Raw genomic sequence first — 15,800 nt, 5'->3', positions numbered from 1 at the left:
TACCCCCATTGGGGGGAAGGCAGCACAACCGGAGGGGGGGTTGGCACTGCCCCATGGGGGGATGAGGGCTGTGGAACCGGAGCCGGGGTTGGCACAGACCCAGGGGAGGGGGAGAAGGAACAGGACCAGGGGCATGGGATTGGAACAGCCCTATGGCGGTGTGGTGGGGGGATTGACCCAGCCCCGTGGGGAGGGGAGGGGATCAGGGAAAAGAGAACCTGGGTAGGGCCTGACACAACTGCATAGAGGAGAAATGGTCCTCTGGCTGGGAAGGAGGTGCTTCGGTCAGTGGCACAGCCATGGCATGCGGGGGGGGGGGTTCATTGTACGCATCATGGCTCAGAAGAGTGAGTTTTGCATAAACTGACTAATATATATCGTTGTGCTGGGCATTTTAACCAGCACTAACAGCCCTCTCGTCTAGGGCCCTGCTAAATAAGAGAAGGTTGAGGGGTGTCACTGGTAGTGGGGTGCACAGGAGAACTGGGTTTGGCCTTGCTGGTGCAGGAGAGAGTGTTTGCAGGAGAGAGTGCTTCCTCTCTAGTCATCCCTCTTCCCCTTCATTTTGTCTCTTGTGCACTCAGAATGCTCTTCCTCCTTCTCTTGCTGCTGGAGCTCCCAGTGCTGTGAGCAGAAAACTAATGAGACCGAACTGCCTGGTTATGTAACTCCCCACACACAGCTTAAGGCTCTTGTTTTTAACCCCCACCACCATTAGAATAATTAACATGCTTAGATACCTTAGAAATGTCATCCTCCTTAAAAAAAAAAAAAAAAAAAAAACCTCTTTGCCGTGTTCAAGCTGTTTGGTTTATTCAGTGGCTTGTTCCAAGGCTCAATTTTGGGACTTACAAGAATTTGTAGTTTCTGGAGTGTTTTTGAGGATCATTTTATCCTAAAGGACATCGGGAAGGGGAGATGAAACACATGGATTAATAAATCATTTTTAGTGTACCTTTTAACTACCCCAATCAACTTTTCCATACCGAATTAGTAAATATCTTCTGTTTGCCCTTGATCTTTCCTTATCCCCACCCAGTGCTGATCCAGCAAACGTTTAAAGGTCGCCTTATCATACAGCCTCTCAGGCTGTTCCCATATCATGTTTGAGGGGGGAGATTAAAGGAGGCTTTAAAAATGGGGTTAAACTTTGCAAAACTACCCAATTGGGGCAGGAAATAAAAATAGGATTGCAGAATTTGGAAATTGGCTTTGACTTTTCCTGTTCCTTAATGACCGATTTACTAAATTTTGTAAATAATTGTTATGCTGGGCCAAACAAAAAAATATAAGTAAAATACTAACAGAGGGTCCTGTGGCACCTTTAAGACTAACAGAAGTATTGGAGCATAAGCTTTCATGGGTAAGAACCTCACTTCTTCAGATGCAAGTAAAATACTGTTGTAGGTGTTAACTCAAAATGTATTGTTTTTTTCTGCTTAAGCTATGATTGAACTCCATCTTTAAATCAGACTGTTATACTAAGGTATTGCAGGATTTTCAGTAGTGAGGCATGTTATTTTATATATTGCTCTTGTCCCTTGTTTTAATTGTATATTTATGTGAATTTCTGTTATACCCTTAATGAAGGAGTGACTTCCATGGCTCCATTTTATATATAGTATAAAATCTGAAGAGGGAGAGAGGAAAATGAGGATTGATCCCATTGGCTATAATAGCTTTATAAAATTCCCAAATATGTTGACATGTTTTAAAATGTGCATTTAGCTGATATTTAAGCAGTTTCATAGAAGATGAAAACTTTTGAACTAGTACATAGGAATGGATTCATTGACCATTACTACCAGCCATAATTAAGACAGAAAATGTGTGTTTGCTCTATTGTGTGTGCACAGTGTGTATTTAAAGTATTCTTATAATAGTTCTAGAGGGAGAGGGAAAGAATCCCTGTCCTTCAACAGTAGACAGTTTCTTCAGTTGTATTTTCCATCAAATGCACAGTTGGTGCAGGTGTTTGGCTTTGACTTAAAAAGATATATGTGGCATAATTAAATTATTTGAGTGCCAAAATGCATCTAAAACAACCAGTAGATTTTTTTTTTTTTTAGTATATCTGTAACTTAAAGCCCAACTGATATGTTTGCAAACTTTTAAATGAGAAGTGGTTCTTTGACTGAGACCTTTTATGCTAAATTAATAGCTTGGTGCTAAATTTTGCAGCTGAGTTCTATAAATCACCCAGAATAGGGGGTTGGTAATTGAACCCCTGACAGGCCTGGCACAGTTAGCATTGCTATGACGTCCTAGACACACACTTGCTGCTTTGCAAATAACTTAAGGGTTGAACTGCAAGCTCAAATGATTTTTAAATGACTTATGCCGTACTCATTAAACACCTTCCTAATGCATCTTCTATAGTATTGTTTATAAGTTCTGTGGAATGTATTTGAGGTCCTCTGTTTTAAGTCATGTTGAAAGGCAATTATGTTACAAATGTCTTCTGATGAGAAATAACCTATTCTAGGTAGCGTATGAGGCCAAAATATTAGGCCTGGGAGCCTGATCTTATGCTTTCCTTATTTGGATCTATTTGCTTTTTTTTTTCTTAAAGGAACAAGAACACTCAAGGTGAAGGATAATAATCTACTAGAATCAGCACTTTGAATGAAATTTTGTTTCCCTGTGGCATCTTGAACACTTTTTCTTCTTTGGGTTTTGAAACAGACGTTAAACTTTGGCATAGCAGCTATGCAGGTTGAAATCCAAGTAGCACTCAATTTTATTATTTCATATTTGTACAATAAGCTTCCCAGACGACGTGTCAACATTTTTGGTGAAGAGCTGGAAAGACTTCTTAAAAAGAAGTATGAAGGGCACTGGTATCCGGAAAAGCCATACAAAGGATCAGGGTATAGATGTATACATGTAGGGGAGAAAGTGGACCCAGTCATAGAACAAGCATCCAAAGAGAGTGGTTTGGACATTGATGATGTTCGCGGCAACCTGCCTCAGGATCTTAGTGTTTGGATTGACCCATTTGAGGTTTCATATCAAATTGGTGAAAAGGGACCAGTGAAAGTGCTTTATGTGGATGATAATGAAAATGGATGTGAGTTGGATAAGGAAATCAAGAACAGCTTTAACCCAGAGGCCCAGGTGTTCATGCCAATTAGTGACCCGGCATCTTCAGTGTCTAGCTCTCCTTCTCCTCCCTTTGGTCACTCTGCTGCTGTGAGCCCAACTTTCATGCCCCGCTCCACTCAGCCTTTAACCTTCACCACTGCCACATTTGCTGCCACCAAGTTTGGCTCGACCAAAATGAAGAATAGCGGCCGTAGCAGCAAGGTCGCCCGCACTTCTCCCACCAACCTTGGCTTGAATGTCAATGACTTGTTGAAGCAGAAAGCCCTTTCCTCCTCCATGCATTCGCTCTATGGGCTTGGCCTAGGCAGTCAGCAGCAGCAACAGCAGAAGACTTCTGCCCTTTCTCCTAATGCAAAGGAGTTCATTTTCCCTAACATACAGGGTCAAGGTAGTACCAGTAGCATATTTCCTGGTGACAGCCCCCTTAACCTCAGTCCTCTCCAGTACAGTAATGCCTTTGATATGTTTGCAGCCTATGGAGGTCTAAATGAGAAGTCTTTTGTTGATGGCTTGAATTTTAGCTTAAACAACATGCAGTATTCTAACCAGCAATTCCAGCCTGTTATGGCTAACTAAAAATAAAACAAATGAAATACAAATAAATCCTATTGTACAAGTTCAAATGCACGTACCCAAGGGTGTATCTTTTTTTCCACTTCTTGAGACTTTTTTAAAGCTTGTAGTATGAATACATTCAAGCTTGGTTAGATAAATACAACATGCATCTTTTTTCATTTGCCAGCCAAGCACAAAGTTATTTTATACTGACTGTACATTAAAAAATATACTCAAAATATGGCCTCTTACAGTATTTAAGATATAGCAAGGACATGGCTGATTTTTATATATATATAAAAAATTGGCACTAATAAGTGGGTTTATTGGTCTTTTTCTAATTGTATAATTTAATTTAGTACAAAGTTTGTAAAATATCAGAGTATATATATTGTTTCTACAACATGGTATTGCATTTATATCTTTTTACTACAGTGATCTGTGACAGCTGCAGCAGCTTCATGTTGTATTTTTTTTACTGAAATTGTAAAATATCCATCTTAGACATCAATTATTCTAAAAAAAAAAAAAAAATTAAAGTGTACAGAATATTCCTTAGTGGTGGAATTAAAATGTACGAAATATTTGCTTTTTTCAAAAAGAAACACAAATTGTATTTTCTGTTAAAAGTTTAAAGATTTTTGCTATATATTATGGAAGAAAATGTAATCGTATATATTAATTTTGTACCTACATTGTGCAATACTTGAAAAATGGTATAAAAGTATTTTGAGTCAGTGTCTTACATGTTAAGAGGGACTGAAATAGTTTATATTAAGTTTGTATTAAAATTCTTTAAAATTAAATGGCTGTTGTGGTCTTTGTTTTACTATTGTGCTGAAGATAAGAGCATTGCAGTTATTGTGTTGCAAATGCTAATGATGCAGAAAGGTCTGACTCAGTGTATCACAAAGGAATGATGGAAAGTGATTGCTGTACTTGACACACACCAATAATGGGTTGCTTTACCTAAAATAGTTCTGGCAAAGCATACAGCTTGATTAAGTACTTGACTAGCATTATTTGACCAAACATTCACAAACAAGTTTTCTATATATGCAACTGGATCAGGTGGTGGTTTTTAGTTTACCCTTGAGAATTAAGATTACAAGTTTTTTTTAATGTTGAGTTACTGTGTGATATGACATATCTAGAAAGGACTCAGGTGATGCAGTGAAATTCACTTCCCATGTAATCTGAGTGGATTTGAACTATTATCTCTAGAGGTCATAGACCAATGCATCAGCATTACATTTCTATATTAAGAAGTAATAGCTCAGATAGTAGAGTGAATAAAATTTTTGATTTACAGTCCAGTAAACTGATCCTTAAACTTTCATTTTATAATCTATTAAAAATTAATATAACTACAGTATTTGACAATGAATAAGTTGTATTCCAGAAATAGATGGAACTGCTGTTCTAATTTACTGGGCTTCCAAAGCATGAACATTTTACTTTAGTTGTCCGTATGAGTGGCTGGAAGAAAATTCAGAGGCTGTTTGACTAGCCTGCTGCCTTGAGCTGACAAAACAGGTGGACTGACAGAATATTTTGGAGGTATTTTCCCCCATTCTTGTATGTTCTTTTGAACACTGATGTTCGTCGATTTTCTTTTTTGAGGGGTAATGGAACTCTTACATTATTTTTAATCCTTAAAGCAGCTAACAGAATCAACAGTTTGTTCAAACTGCCCACTGTAATTCCAGTTTTACAATGGGAGCAAGTTAATAGAAGTATAATTGACAGTATAGTGCTTCATATTAAAAATGCATTTTAAGCTAAAACTCGATAGTTAAATTTGTCTGAACCTTGATTTTTCTAAACCAGCCTTCGTGAATGAGGCTTGGCCCTAGCCCACTTGAGTCTAAAAGACCTAGGTGCAGAATCACCACATGGTTTGGTTTGAGTAGCAGTCTAGCTTTTTCTGGGAGTAGCCAAGTACTGGAAGTAAAAACAAGGATGTCTGTCAACACCATGGAGAGGCGTTTGTCCTGCAATGGAGATAATGGGGCTATGAAGAGGTATTGAACTAGCAAAGGGATTTGTTAGAGATGCAGGACTGACAATGCTATCCTAAGTCCCATGATGACTAAAGTTCAAATGCAGTAATAGTGTGTGGTTTTTTTAGGCATTCATTCCTCCCTATGTTTAACTAGCTTGTTTGTATTGAGTTCACCATCTGGCTTACCTTGACACTAATCAAGCAACAATGAACAAGTATAAATGAAATTCTACAGCTTAGTATCCAATTTTAAATGGAAGGTGATTATTTTAAAAAGGAAATAAGTACCTCTGAAAGGTGTTCAAATTCAAATCTGGAAAATGTCAAGTAAATAATACCCTGAAAAATGCACTCTTTAACCTAATAGTGCTGTTATGTATTATTGGTGTTCATGTGTCTAGACTTAAGGTGTCTTTTTTAACAATTATCCAAACATTCAGCCTGGATGATAATTATCTGAGCTCCCTAGGAATAAGGTGGGAAGACGTACAGCTGGTTTAGAAGGCTTGGATAACTGGGAGCATAATATATAGTCCAGAGTGTTTTTTTTTATTCCCCATGTTTTAAATAGCCTGTAATAGGAAAGAGCCCCTATTGGGTTTCTTCTATCCTCTGCCCATTCCAAGTCATTCACTTTTATAGTATCCATCTCTGGTGTTTTATAGATGGAGGCTACCACCAGGTGAGGAATAATCTGCAGGAAGGAGAGACCTTTTTTATAAAAATCCGGTATGCGGCCTATTTTATCCACTTAGTTGATCATGCACTAAAGTCTTGGAGTTCAATGTTACATCAAACATTTACATTGCAACATTCTGTCCTAAATGAGTGCCAAGTAAATCTCTTGTTCAGTTTACACATACCCAGTATTCTCCCATACAGCAAGAAAAATGGCCAAAAGGGGATGGGGGGGGGAGGAGGAAGAATTTGCTCATGTGAGCAAGTTCTTCATATTTTCTCTTCTGAATGTGCAATTTATTCCTTTAAAATTGCCAGCTTTTAACTTCCAAAGATGGCTTTGATGCTAAAGAAAGGGGCGAAAGTGTAAGTCTGCTTCTTTCCTCTGTGCATGAGTAATTCCTGCTCTTCCTTTGAGATACCACCCAACACAAGTTGGGGGGGGAAAAAATCCCATGTCCTACCCTTAAAATATTAAACCAATCCAAGGTAATAGAATCCTTAGATATAACTAAGTTTTATAAATTGTGCAGGCTTGCAACTGTCTTGATTTTTGTATTTAATATGCACTAATGATTGTATAATCACCATTTGTGACATTTAAGTGCAATTTATTTTAATAGTCCTTTATAAAATACTGGCAGGCTCTACCTATTTTTCCATGTTCACACAGGCATAAAATATGTGGAGATCCTAAGCACCCCCCCATGCAGGAAATAATGCAGGCATTGCACATGTGATCCTTTATATCCTTGTTCAGCAAGAATAGCATCCTTTGTTAGAAACAACAGATTGTAGGACTTCATCGTAAGCTCAAGCAATGAAGATGAATCTGATTTGTGGAGATAAAAATAGAACACCCATCCTCACATATTAGTAGGAAATCTCAATTACTCTAAATAATCACCTATTTTGCCCCCCCGTCCTTCAGGTTGAGCACCTGGTCTCTTTATTTAGATCAATATTGTGCTTGTTTTGTACAACTGGGACCAGAGTCTGATTGCCATTATGTAATCAGATGGTTACCCTGGTGTAAACCTGTAGTGTATCAAAGTAAGTGAAATAACTCCAGATGTACTGGTGTTATCTCCTTTGAAGTTACAGGAGCTGCTGTGGGGTAAATGAGATCACCTACTGCTAGAGTATCGTGCTGCAAAGTGCTCACAAAGGGCGCACTGCATTACCGTGGTTGGAGCTATGGCATTTTTTTCACTCAGCTCCTTGGGGCTGCTTTAGAACTGATGTTTGTTTTACTGGCACTCTTTTCTCAATCTTACTTTTTTTTTTTAATGACTCAAATTCATTTCAAATATCTAGCATTTTACTTTCCATTATTTAACATAGTGTTACCTGTCAGACTAAATTTGTAATTTAAATAGAGCCTAGACTTCAGAGTGACAAAAAGTTGAAGTAAGATTATTGTTGCAGAGCACACAGAAGTTAGGAGGAAATCCTGTCCTAGCCTTCAGGCTCTCAAAGGCTCCCTTTGCTACACAAGGTGGGGCATGATTTGAGGGGTGGGGGTGCACACCCCTTTATGCAGTGTGAAGCAAAGTTCTAAGATCCTACTGTGTGGCAAAGGTGTGCACGCCCAGAATGAGATGGATGCAGACTCTACAGATCTTCCATGGTGGGTGGGTTGGTTTTGGGGATGGAGTAGGTTGTGGGGGCTGCTGCAGGAGGATTTCCTTCTGCCCCCAAATACCTGCTTGGCTCAGTTACTTGGACTGAGCATAGTATTTTTCCCTTATAACGTGAATCTATTCCTGTTAAAATCAATTGCAAAACCCCAGTGGAAATAGGTTCAGGACTGTAGCAAGTATCTTTCCAGCGTGATGACCCTTAATTTTCTTTTAACTTTAAGACAAGCCTACATAATATTTTAGTCTTTTAAAAATAAGCTTTTAGGTTGGGGCTTGGCAAGAACTCACATTTTATGTATTTTTTTTGTTTGTGCAATAACTCAGAATGGGTAAAGGTCTGAAGCCTTTATTTTATTAAATGGATCTTGGTTAATAAATTTTAGCTGCGAGTTCTTTAAAAGAATTCTGATGATAAACCTATAATTTCAAGGTTTATAGTGGAAATTCTGGCATAAATGTAAGTGCCACACAGAATTCCATAATGAAACTAGAGCCTAGTGGGGAAAATATTTTCAGGACAGAATTTTACCCCATTTAATAGTATTGTAAATGGAGAAATAATTTTGAGGGCATTTTTTTAAAGGTTAATTTCAAAAATTGTGGCACATTTTTGCAATGTTTTTGATTTTTCTGATTTAAAAAGTTATTGATTCTAAAATTGGAAAGGAACGTTATGATCATTTAGCCTGAGGTGCTGCATAATACAAGCCAACGAACCTCATCCTATAATTTCTGCATCAAGCTATTGCAAAACTTTTAAGAGATGCTGTATAAATAGGGCCCTATCAAATTCACGGCCATGAAAAATCCCCTTCTACGCCCCCTCCCCGCAGTGAAATCTGGTCTTGTGTGCTTTTACCCTATACTATACAGATTTCATGGGGGAGACCAGCATTTCTCAAACTAGGGGTCCTGATCCAAAAAGGGGTTGCAGTATTGCCACCCTTACTTCGGTGGCAATACTGTGTTGCCTTCAGAGCTGGGTGACTGGAGAATGGCGGCTGTTGACTGGGTGACCAGGTCTGAAGGCAGCGCCCCGCCAGTAGCAGCACAGAAGTAAGGGTGGCAATACCATATCATGCCACCCTTCTGTACTGCTGCCTTCAGAGCTGGGTGGCCAGAGAGTGGTGGCTGCTGACAAGGGCCGAGCTCTGAAGGCAGCAGCACAGAAGTAATGGAGGCAATACCATGCCATGTCATCCTTGCTTCTATGCTGCTGCTGGCAGCGGCTCTGCCTTCAGAGCTGGGCTCCTGGCCAGCAATTGCCACTCTCTGGCTGCCCAGCTCTGAAGGTAGCGCCGCCACCACCAGCAGCACAGAAATAAGGGTAGCAGTACTGTAACCCCATAACCTTGTGACCCCCCCCCCACAACTCCTTTTTGGGGTAGGACTTCTATAATTACAACACCATAAAAATTCAGATTTAAATAACTGAAATCATGAAATTTATGATTTTTAAAATCCTATGACCATGAAATAGACCAAAATGGACCATGAATTTGGTAGGGCCCTATGTATAAAGCTGTCTTGTCCGAATGATTTATTTTGCATTTTTGCAAAATTGATATTTATCAGGGTCTTCTTTTCACAATACAGTCAATATAAAATGTATTCCTGCTTTATTTGTATAGCGTAGGATCAGACAAAAATAAGTATCAAATGTGAGCAAACAGAATAAATTTGCAATAAATGTGTCAGTCAAATTATATACATGCTGTCAAAACAAACTTGGCCAACTGCACAAAGGCAATGAACAGTTTTTAGCTGAGACAGACTAGTACCATCAATACTGTAGCAAATGTTTAAAGAAATAAAATCAGTAAGTTTAAAATCAGATTAACTTGTAGCTGATGGCTTAGGAACTGGTAATGGCAGACATAAGCTTTCATTTTTAAGTCTATCTCAGTCCAGTCCAGGATGATAGCATTTAAAAAGTCACATCTCAGGCATTTGTGTAATGAGGTTAGAGGCTCATTGGCATAGCAGGGTGTGGAAGATTCCACAGCTGATGCCTAGTTATGTCACTTCTGTGGATAAAGGATCTCACTCTTTTAGGCTGAAATCCAGCACCTTTCACCAGCACAATTCTCCTGATTTTTAGTTTTGCTAAGAAGGACATTCAGCTCATTTACTAATCATACAGCTACTCCGTGGTGCTGGAACAATTTTTAGAGTGGGGGTGCTGAAGGCAGAAACAATGTATTTGGGTGGTTATTACTACTTCAAGCCAGGAGATGCGCCAGTACCCCTATTTCCAGCACATATGCAGCTATTCAGAAAAGAAGTTACTAGGTGGTATGTCACATGACTTCTTGGGGACTCTAGCCATTGTTACAGTATCTTCCAATCCATTCTAAAATCAACAGGGTGAATCAAGGGGGATGATGGCACTCTGAATAAAGAGGGAACTGAGTGGCAGCAGGCCAGATCCTCAGCTGGTATAAATTGTTGTAGCTAGAGTTGCCAACCCTCCATGATTGTTCTGGTGTCTCCAGGAATTAAAGATTAATCTTTAATTGAAGGTTATGTCATATGATGAACGCTCCAGGAATACCTCCAACCAAAATTGGCAACCCTAGTTGTAGCCTCAACTGCAATTGATTTGAACTATAATGATAATCCACACGTAGAGGATGAGTCCCACATGCACATAGGGACCTGCCGTCTATATATTCCCTTTCCATTTTATTTCACATAACAATCTTAGGCTGCTGCACAAAATAGCTTTTGGTGTGGCCAGCCAGCCATGGCAGATGATTACCTCTGGCTGCTATAGGAAAGTCACACGGCCAACAGTCTAGTACTTTGTCTGGGCCACTGCTTTGACTGAAATGTTTACAACAAAAAAAAGCTGTGACTAGTAAACCATCCAGTTGCATTTCTGAAATATCAAGTAACCAAACAACTAGTTGTTAAATCAGCTGTTTGAACCAACATGGGACCAAATCCGAGTTCAGTTTAGAGCTCTGATACCCTAGACTGTTCTATTAATGTTTCAATAATAAATACCTCAGTTGGTATTCCTAGTTTTGAAGCAGATGAAGCAAACTGACAGTTCAGCACTCTTTTTTCATATCATCAGCAAGTTGATTTAAATTGAGTGTACAATGTTGGCTGCATTCCTTTCATGAGCAGCATAAAAAGTTTGCTAAATTGAAGTGCCAGAATTGTAAAATCCTGCTGAAGTGATTGTTTCCAGAAAACAGTAATGGGACTAGTTAACACCGTTACTGTGGTAGCGTGTGTGGCTTTTGTCCTGCTGGCTTTATTTTAGTGCAGGTAGTAAGGAGGTTTGCAGTACAGAAGGGAAAAACATTTAAGACTTGTATGGATAAACTGCATACCTTTTGGCATTATGAGTTCTTTACCTCACTGATAAAATATGATCGGTGTGCACAACTGAGAACAGGTGTAAAATATTTTTAGAAAAACCTTGGCATATAATGCAGACTCCACCCCTTTTTCCTATATTCCTATGTTTATTAAAAAAAAATAACTCATGGAATATTGATGTTTGTAGATTTTATGGAACTTGCTATGCTTTATTGTGTATATCTGATGATATCTGTGTCACTTCATCAGAGTAACTGAGACTGGGGTGACCTCTCCTCCTCCAGTTGTTCACTGTGGCTATTTTAAAACTAACTTGTTATCTACATGCCTTCATACTGTTTACATAACTGCATTTTCTTTCCTCCATTCCCAAGAAGAAAGCTAAAGGAGAACAGTGGCACCTTGGTTGGAAGCTAATTGTTGGAGTTAACTCAGCATCCATATCAGTTTCTATGAACGGGTTATGATGTCAACAGATCTGGGCAAAGCATTTAAGTAACTTGACATCACAGACTTTAAGGCCAGAAGGTACCATTGTGATCATCTAATCTGATCTGCACATCGCAGACCACAGAACCTCACCCACCCACTCCTGTAATAGACCTATAACCTCTGGCTGCATTACAGAAGTCCTCAAATGATGATTTAAAGACTTCAAGTTACAGAGATTCCACCATTTACTCTAGTTTAAACCGGGGAGGTTCCCGGGCCCCATGGTGTAGAGGAAGGTGACCCCCCCCCCCCCCCCCAGGGTGTCTGTCAATCTGACCTTGGGGAAAATTCCTTCCCAACCCTGAATATGGCGATCAGTTGAATACTAAGCATGTCAGCAAGACCCACCAGCCGGACACCTGGGAAAGAATTCTCTGTAGTAACTCGGAGCCCTTCCCATCTAGTGCCCCATCTCTGGCTGTTGGGGATTTTTGCTACTAGCAGTCACAGATAGGCTACATGCCATTGTAGGTAGTCCCATCATACCACCCCCTCCATAAATTTACCAAGGTTAGTCTTGAAACAAGATAGGTTTTTGCCCCCACTGCTCCCATTGGAAGGCTGTTCCAGAACTTCACTCCTGTTTAACAATACACTAATTCCCAGCTCTTCCCCTCAAATGTCTTCTCTTGCTTTTCTGCCTCTCCCTCCCTACCCCGGTAAGGACCTGCTGGTCTGGTGCTCCTCTCATTCAGTAACTGATCTCCAGTTGCTCTGCTTTACTAGGGTCACTTATCCTGCTCCTCTGCTCATCCAGACCTCTTTTATGCTCCATTTCGTCCCATTCTCAGCTCTTAAAACCAAATGTCCTGCCAGCCCCACGCATCCACATCAGAAACTGTTTCAACCCTGACTAGCAGCCTCAGCAAGAGGCCTGGCATTAACTGGCCCATGGAGCCTGAGCCACACTCTCATCCCAGTTCCTCCAAGTTGAGGCACAGTGGACTTCAGTTTCTCGGCTGTAGAGAGAGCATCCAGTCACCAGCACTCCCCTAAGCAAAAACAAAGCAAAAATCACCACAAGCTTATAAGGATAATACGTGGCAAGAGTGGTAGAGTTAAGGTATGTACAGACATGATGAGTGCTCTGTGTGTCACTGATATAAAGCCCAAGTGCACTTGGTGTCTCAGAGCTCCGGGGTTCCCCCGCCACCTGCACTAGCTCGGAGCTCCAGGTCCCCCCACGGCAGCTGGAAGCTGTGGGGACCCCTGCCACCCATAGTGGCTCAGTGCTCCAGGGCCCCTGCCAGCTGACAGCTCCAGTCCCGCCACCCCGGGGCTGAAGCAGAAAATGTCACAGACATAATCTTAACCTTATCTATAAATGAAGGGGCCCATTCAGGTATCTGTGAGTGCCCTATTAATAGGGTGACCAGATGTCCCGATATTTGGGGCTTTGTCTTATATAGGTGCCAATTACCTTCCATCCCCATCCCGATTTTTCACAGTTGCTGTCTGGTCACCCTACCTATTAATGCTGAGACAAATCAAGGGAGGCAGTGTGGCATAGTGGATAGAGCACTGGCCTGGGACTCAGGAGCCCTGGATCTGCCACCGGCCTGTTGGATGACCTTGGGTAAGCCACTTCACCTCTCTTGTTCCTCTGTTTCCCCATCTGTAAAATGTATATAATGATACTGACCTGTAAAGCATTTTGAGATATACTGATACAAATTCTATATAAGAGTTTAGTATTATATTATTAGTACTTTTCTGCGGTCAGTAGTGACCTTGTATTGAGCTTGTCCAGTTTTCTCAATACCCATTACATTTCCTCAGTGGCCAGCCTGGCGTTCTCTGCTTTCATCTCCTTTAAGTTTTATGGCCTTTGATCGTCTATTTTGCATCCTGCAGTTCAGCACATTGAAATGACTTTTAGTTTTCAAAACAAGAAATGCACAAAATAAGCAAAGCATTTGACTTCCATCATTCGTTGTGTGCAAGAGCCTGACTCATCCATCAGTGAAGCAGGAAAGCTTCAGTAATCTGTGCTCTCGTTAACACCGTTCAAGGAACAAACGCTGCAAGAATCACTGTTATAAGCAATACCGTTTACATGATATAATTAATTAATCACGTAATCATGCTGTAATAATCTCTTGTATGGATATAACCCCTTCCATCCCAGAGCGTCCCAAAGCACTTTGCAAACTGATTCACAAACTATATATATGGGGATTATGATGCCAGCTACTGAAATGCAGCCATCTTGTGGGTGGAATGCAGCAATACACAGCAACACGATACAACAGTTTCTGACAGGAAGTGAAACTAACTATTATCTACTTGGAACTGCTGGAGTGAATTTAGAGAGTCAAAATCAGGGCTGCCCGGGGGGGGGCGGCAAGTGGGGCAATTTGCGCCAGGCCCCGCAGGGGCCCCCACGAGAATATAGTATTCTATAGTATTGCAACTTTTTTTTATGGAAGGGGCCCCCGAAATTGCTTTGCCCCAGGCCCCCTGAATCCTCTGGGCGGCTCTGGCCAAAATACAGCTATTCAAGTTGATATTTGCTAGGGCACTAAAGTTAATGCTCCTCCTCTTAAAATGAGTTTTGGTGCAAGATTTTTTAATAAGAGGTCAGGGCTTTGGTTTGCGATCTCTGGTATTTTGATTGATGCACAAGCTGCTTCCTCAGGTTTAAACTTTGGACTGTGATTCCTGTGCTGAAATAGAAGATGAACTATGTATAAGATCAGTGGGGATGATATGTGAAGTAGACTTGACTCTGATGCTCCCCAAAATTCAGGGTATTTGGATTGAATATCCTCATGCGGCCCATTGTAGAGGTAGGCCTAAGCCATGCCGTTCTGATCCAAATCCAACATTCCTGGGCTTTGGCTCTGGAATCCTTATATCTGCAGTTGCTTGAACAAAAGGGTTCATTTTAACCGGGTGTGCTGAGGAGGCTCTCTTTTCACTTGGTTCCCAGTTGGCTCTCTGGAAACAATTAGCTGTGCTAGAGTACTCAGCTTTGAATAACTTTGGAGAGTGGCCCTCTTTAGGACATTGTTGCATCAGATATTTTTGTCTTTTGTCAGATGTAATTAGCTATATTTGCTAGCAACAAGTCATCCAGTAGTTGTTTTTCGGAAGGGGGTCAGGATCATATAACTCTTTCATAGCCAGAGGGGAAATGCCCATAGCTGTTGGCATTTGTCATCCATAGACTCTTCGTTCACTCCCCACTCGTGCTCCTGGATTCCAACCCTGGGCCATATTCTTCAGCCTTCTCTGTAATTCCATTTATTTTAGGGGTTTGAAATCAGACGGGCAGCAAAGACTGAATAATCTTCTGGCAGTTGTTTCTTTCTTTACATATTTTTTTCTTAGCCATGTAATAAATCCTTCGGTGGAGACAGGACTGCTACTTAGGGATGAAAGGATATGGCCTATTGATTTGAGCACCAAGCTCAGTATCTGCTACTGTCCTGGGGCAAATCTCTTCACCTTGCTGTGCCTCAATTTCCCCATCATTACAACAAGGTTATAATAATGTTTACCTGCTTCACAGAGGTGTTGTGGGGTTCATTTAATGTTTGAGATCCTCAAGTGAAATCTATCTATATGAGGTACTTATATGGCCCTCATCATCATAGTATCTGAGCACCTCACAATCATTAATAGATTTTATCCTTACAACAACACCATGAAGTAGTAGCAGTCTCCCCATTTTACAGATGAGGAACTGGATAGATTAAGGGTAGGCCATATATCACCTTGGAAGTCGGTAACTTAGCTAGGCATTGAACCTTTGCATGGTGAGTCCCATCCAATTACTATCAAGTATCCCATCCTTCCAAAAGTGACTACAGAAGTGACACTATTAATTTATTTTTCAACTGTACCATATACTCCACTTAATCAGGAGGTGCTTAATTAGGACAGCTCCTTTATTGGGACTGCTTCATGGGAACTGATGTAGCGCCTAACAAGTTAATGGCAATGATTGCTGCTTAACTCAGACAATAGAAGCATAAATTCTTCTC

At 40.5% G+C, this 15,800-nt stretch overlaps 1 protein-coding gene across 1 annotated transcript; it reads left to right on the top strand.

Moving 5' to 3' along the window:
* Positions 1 to 1,547: 1,547 nt before the first annotated feature.
* On the top strand, positions 1,548 to 4,200 carry TOB1 (transducer of ERBB2, 1). The gene has a single exon (XM_034790341.1). The coding sequence runs from the start codon at positions 2,710 to 2,712 to the stop codon at positions 3,679 to 3,681; it is 972 nt and encodes a 323-aa protein (XP_034646232.1). The 5' UTR covers positions 1,548 to 2,709; the 3' UTR covers positions 3,682 to 4,200.
* Positions 4,201 to 15,800: the final 11,600 nt, after the last annotated feature.

Source organism: Trachemys scripta, chromosome 14 (assembly GCF_013100865.1).
Source record: "Trachemys scripta elegans isolate TJP31775 chromosome 14, CAS_Tse_1.0, whole genome shotgun sequence".
Taxonomy (NCBI): Eukaryota; Metazoa; Chordata; order Testudines; family Emydidae; genus Trachemys; species Trachemys scripta.
This window is presented reverse-complemented; position numbering and strand designations above follow the sequence as displayed.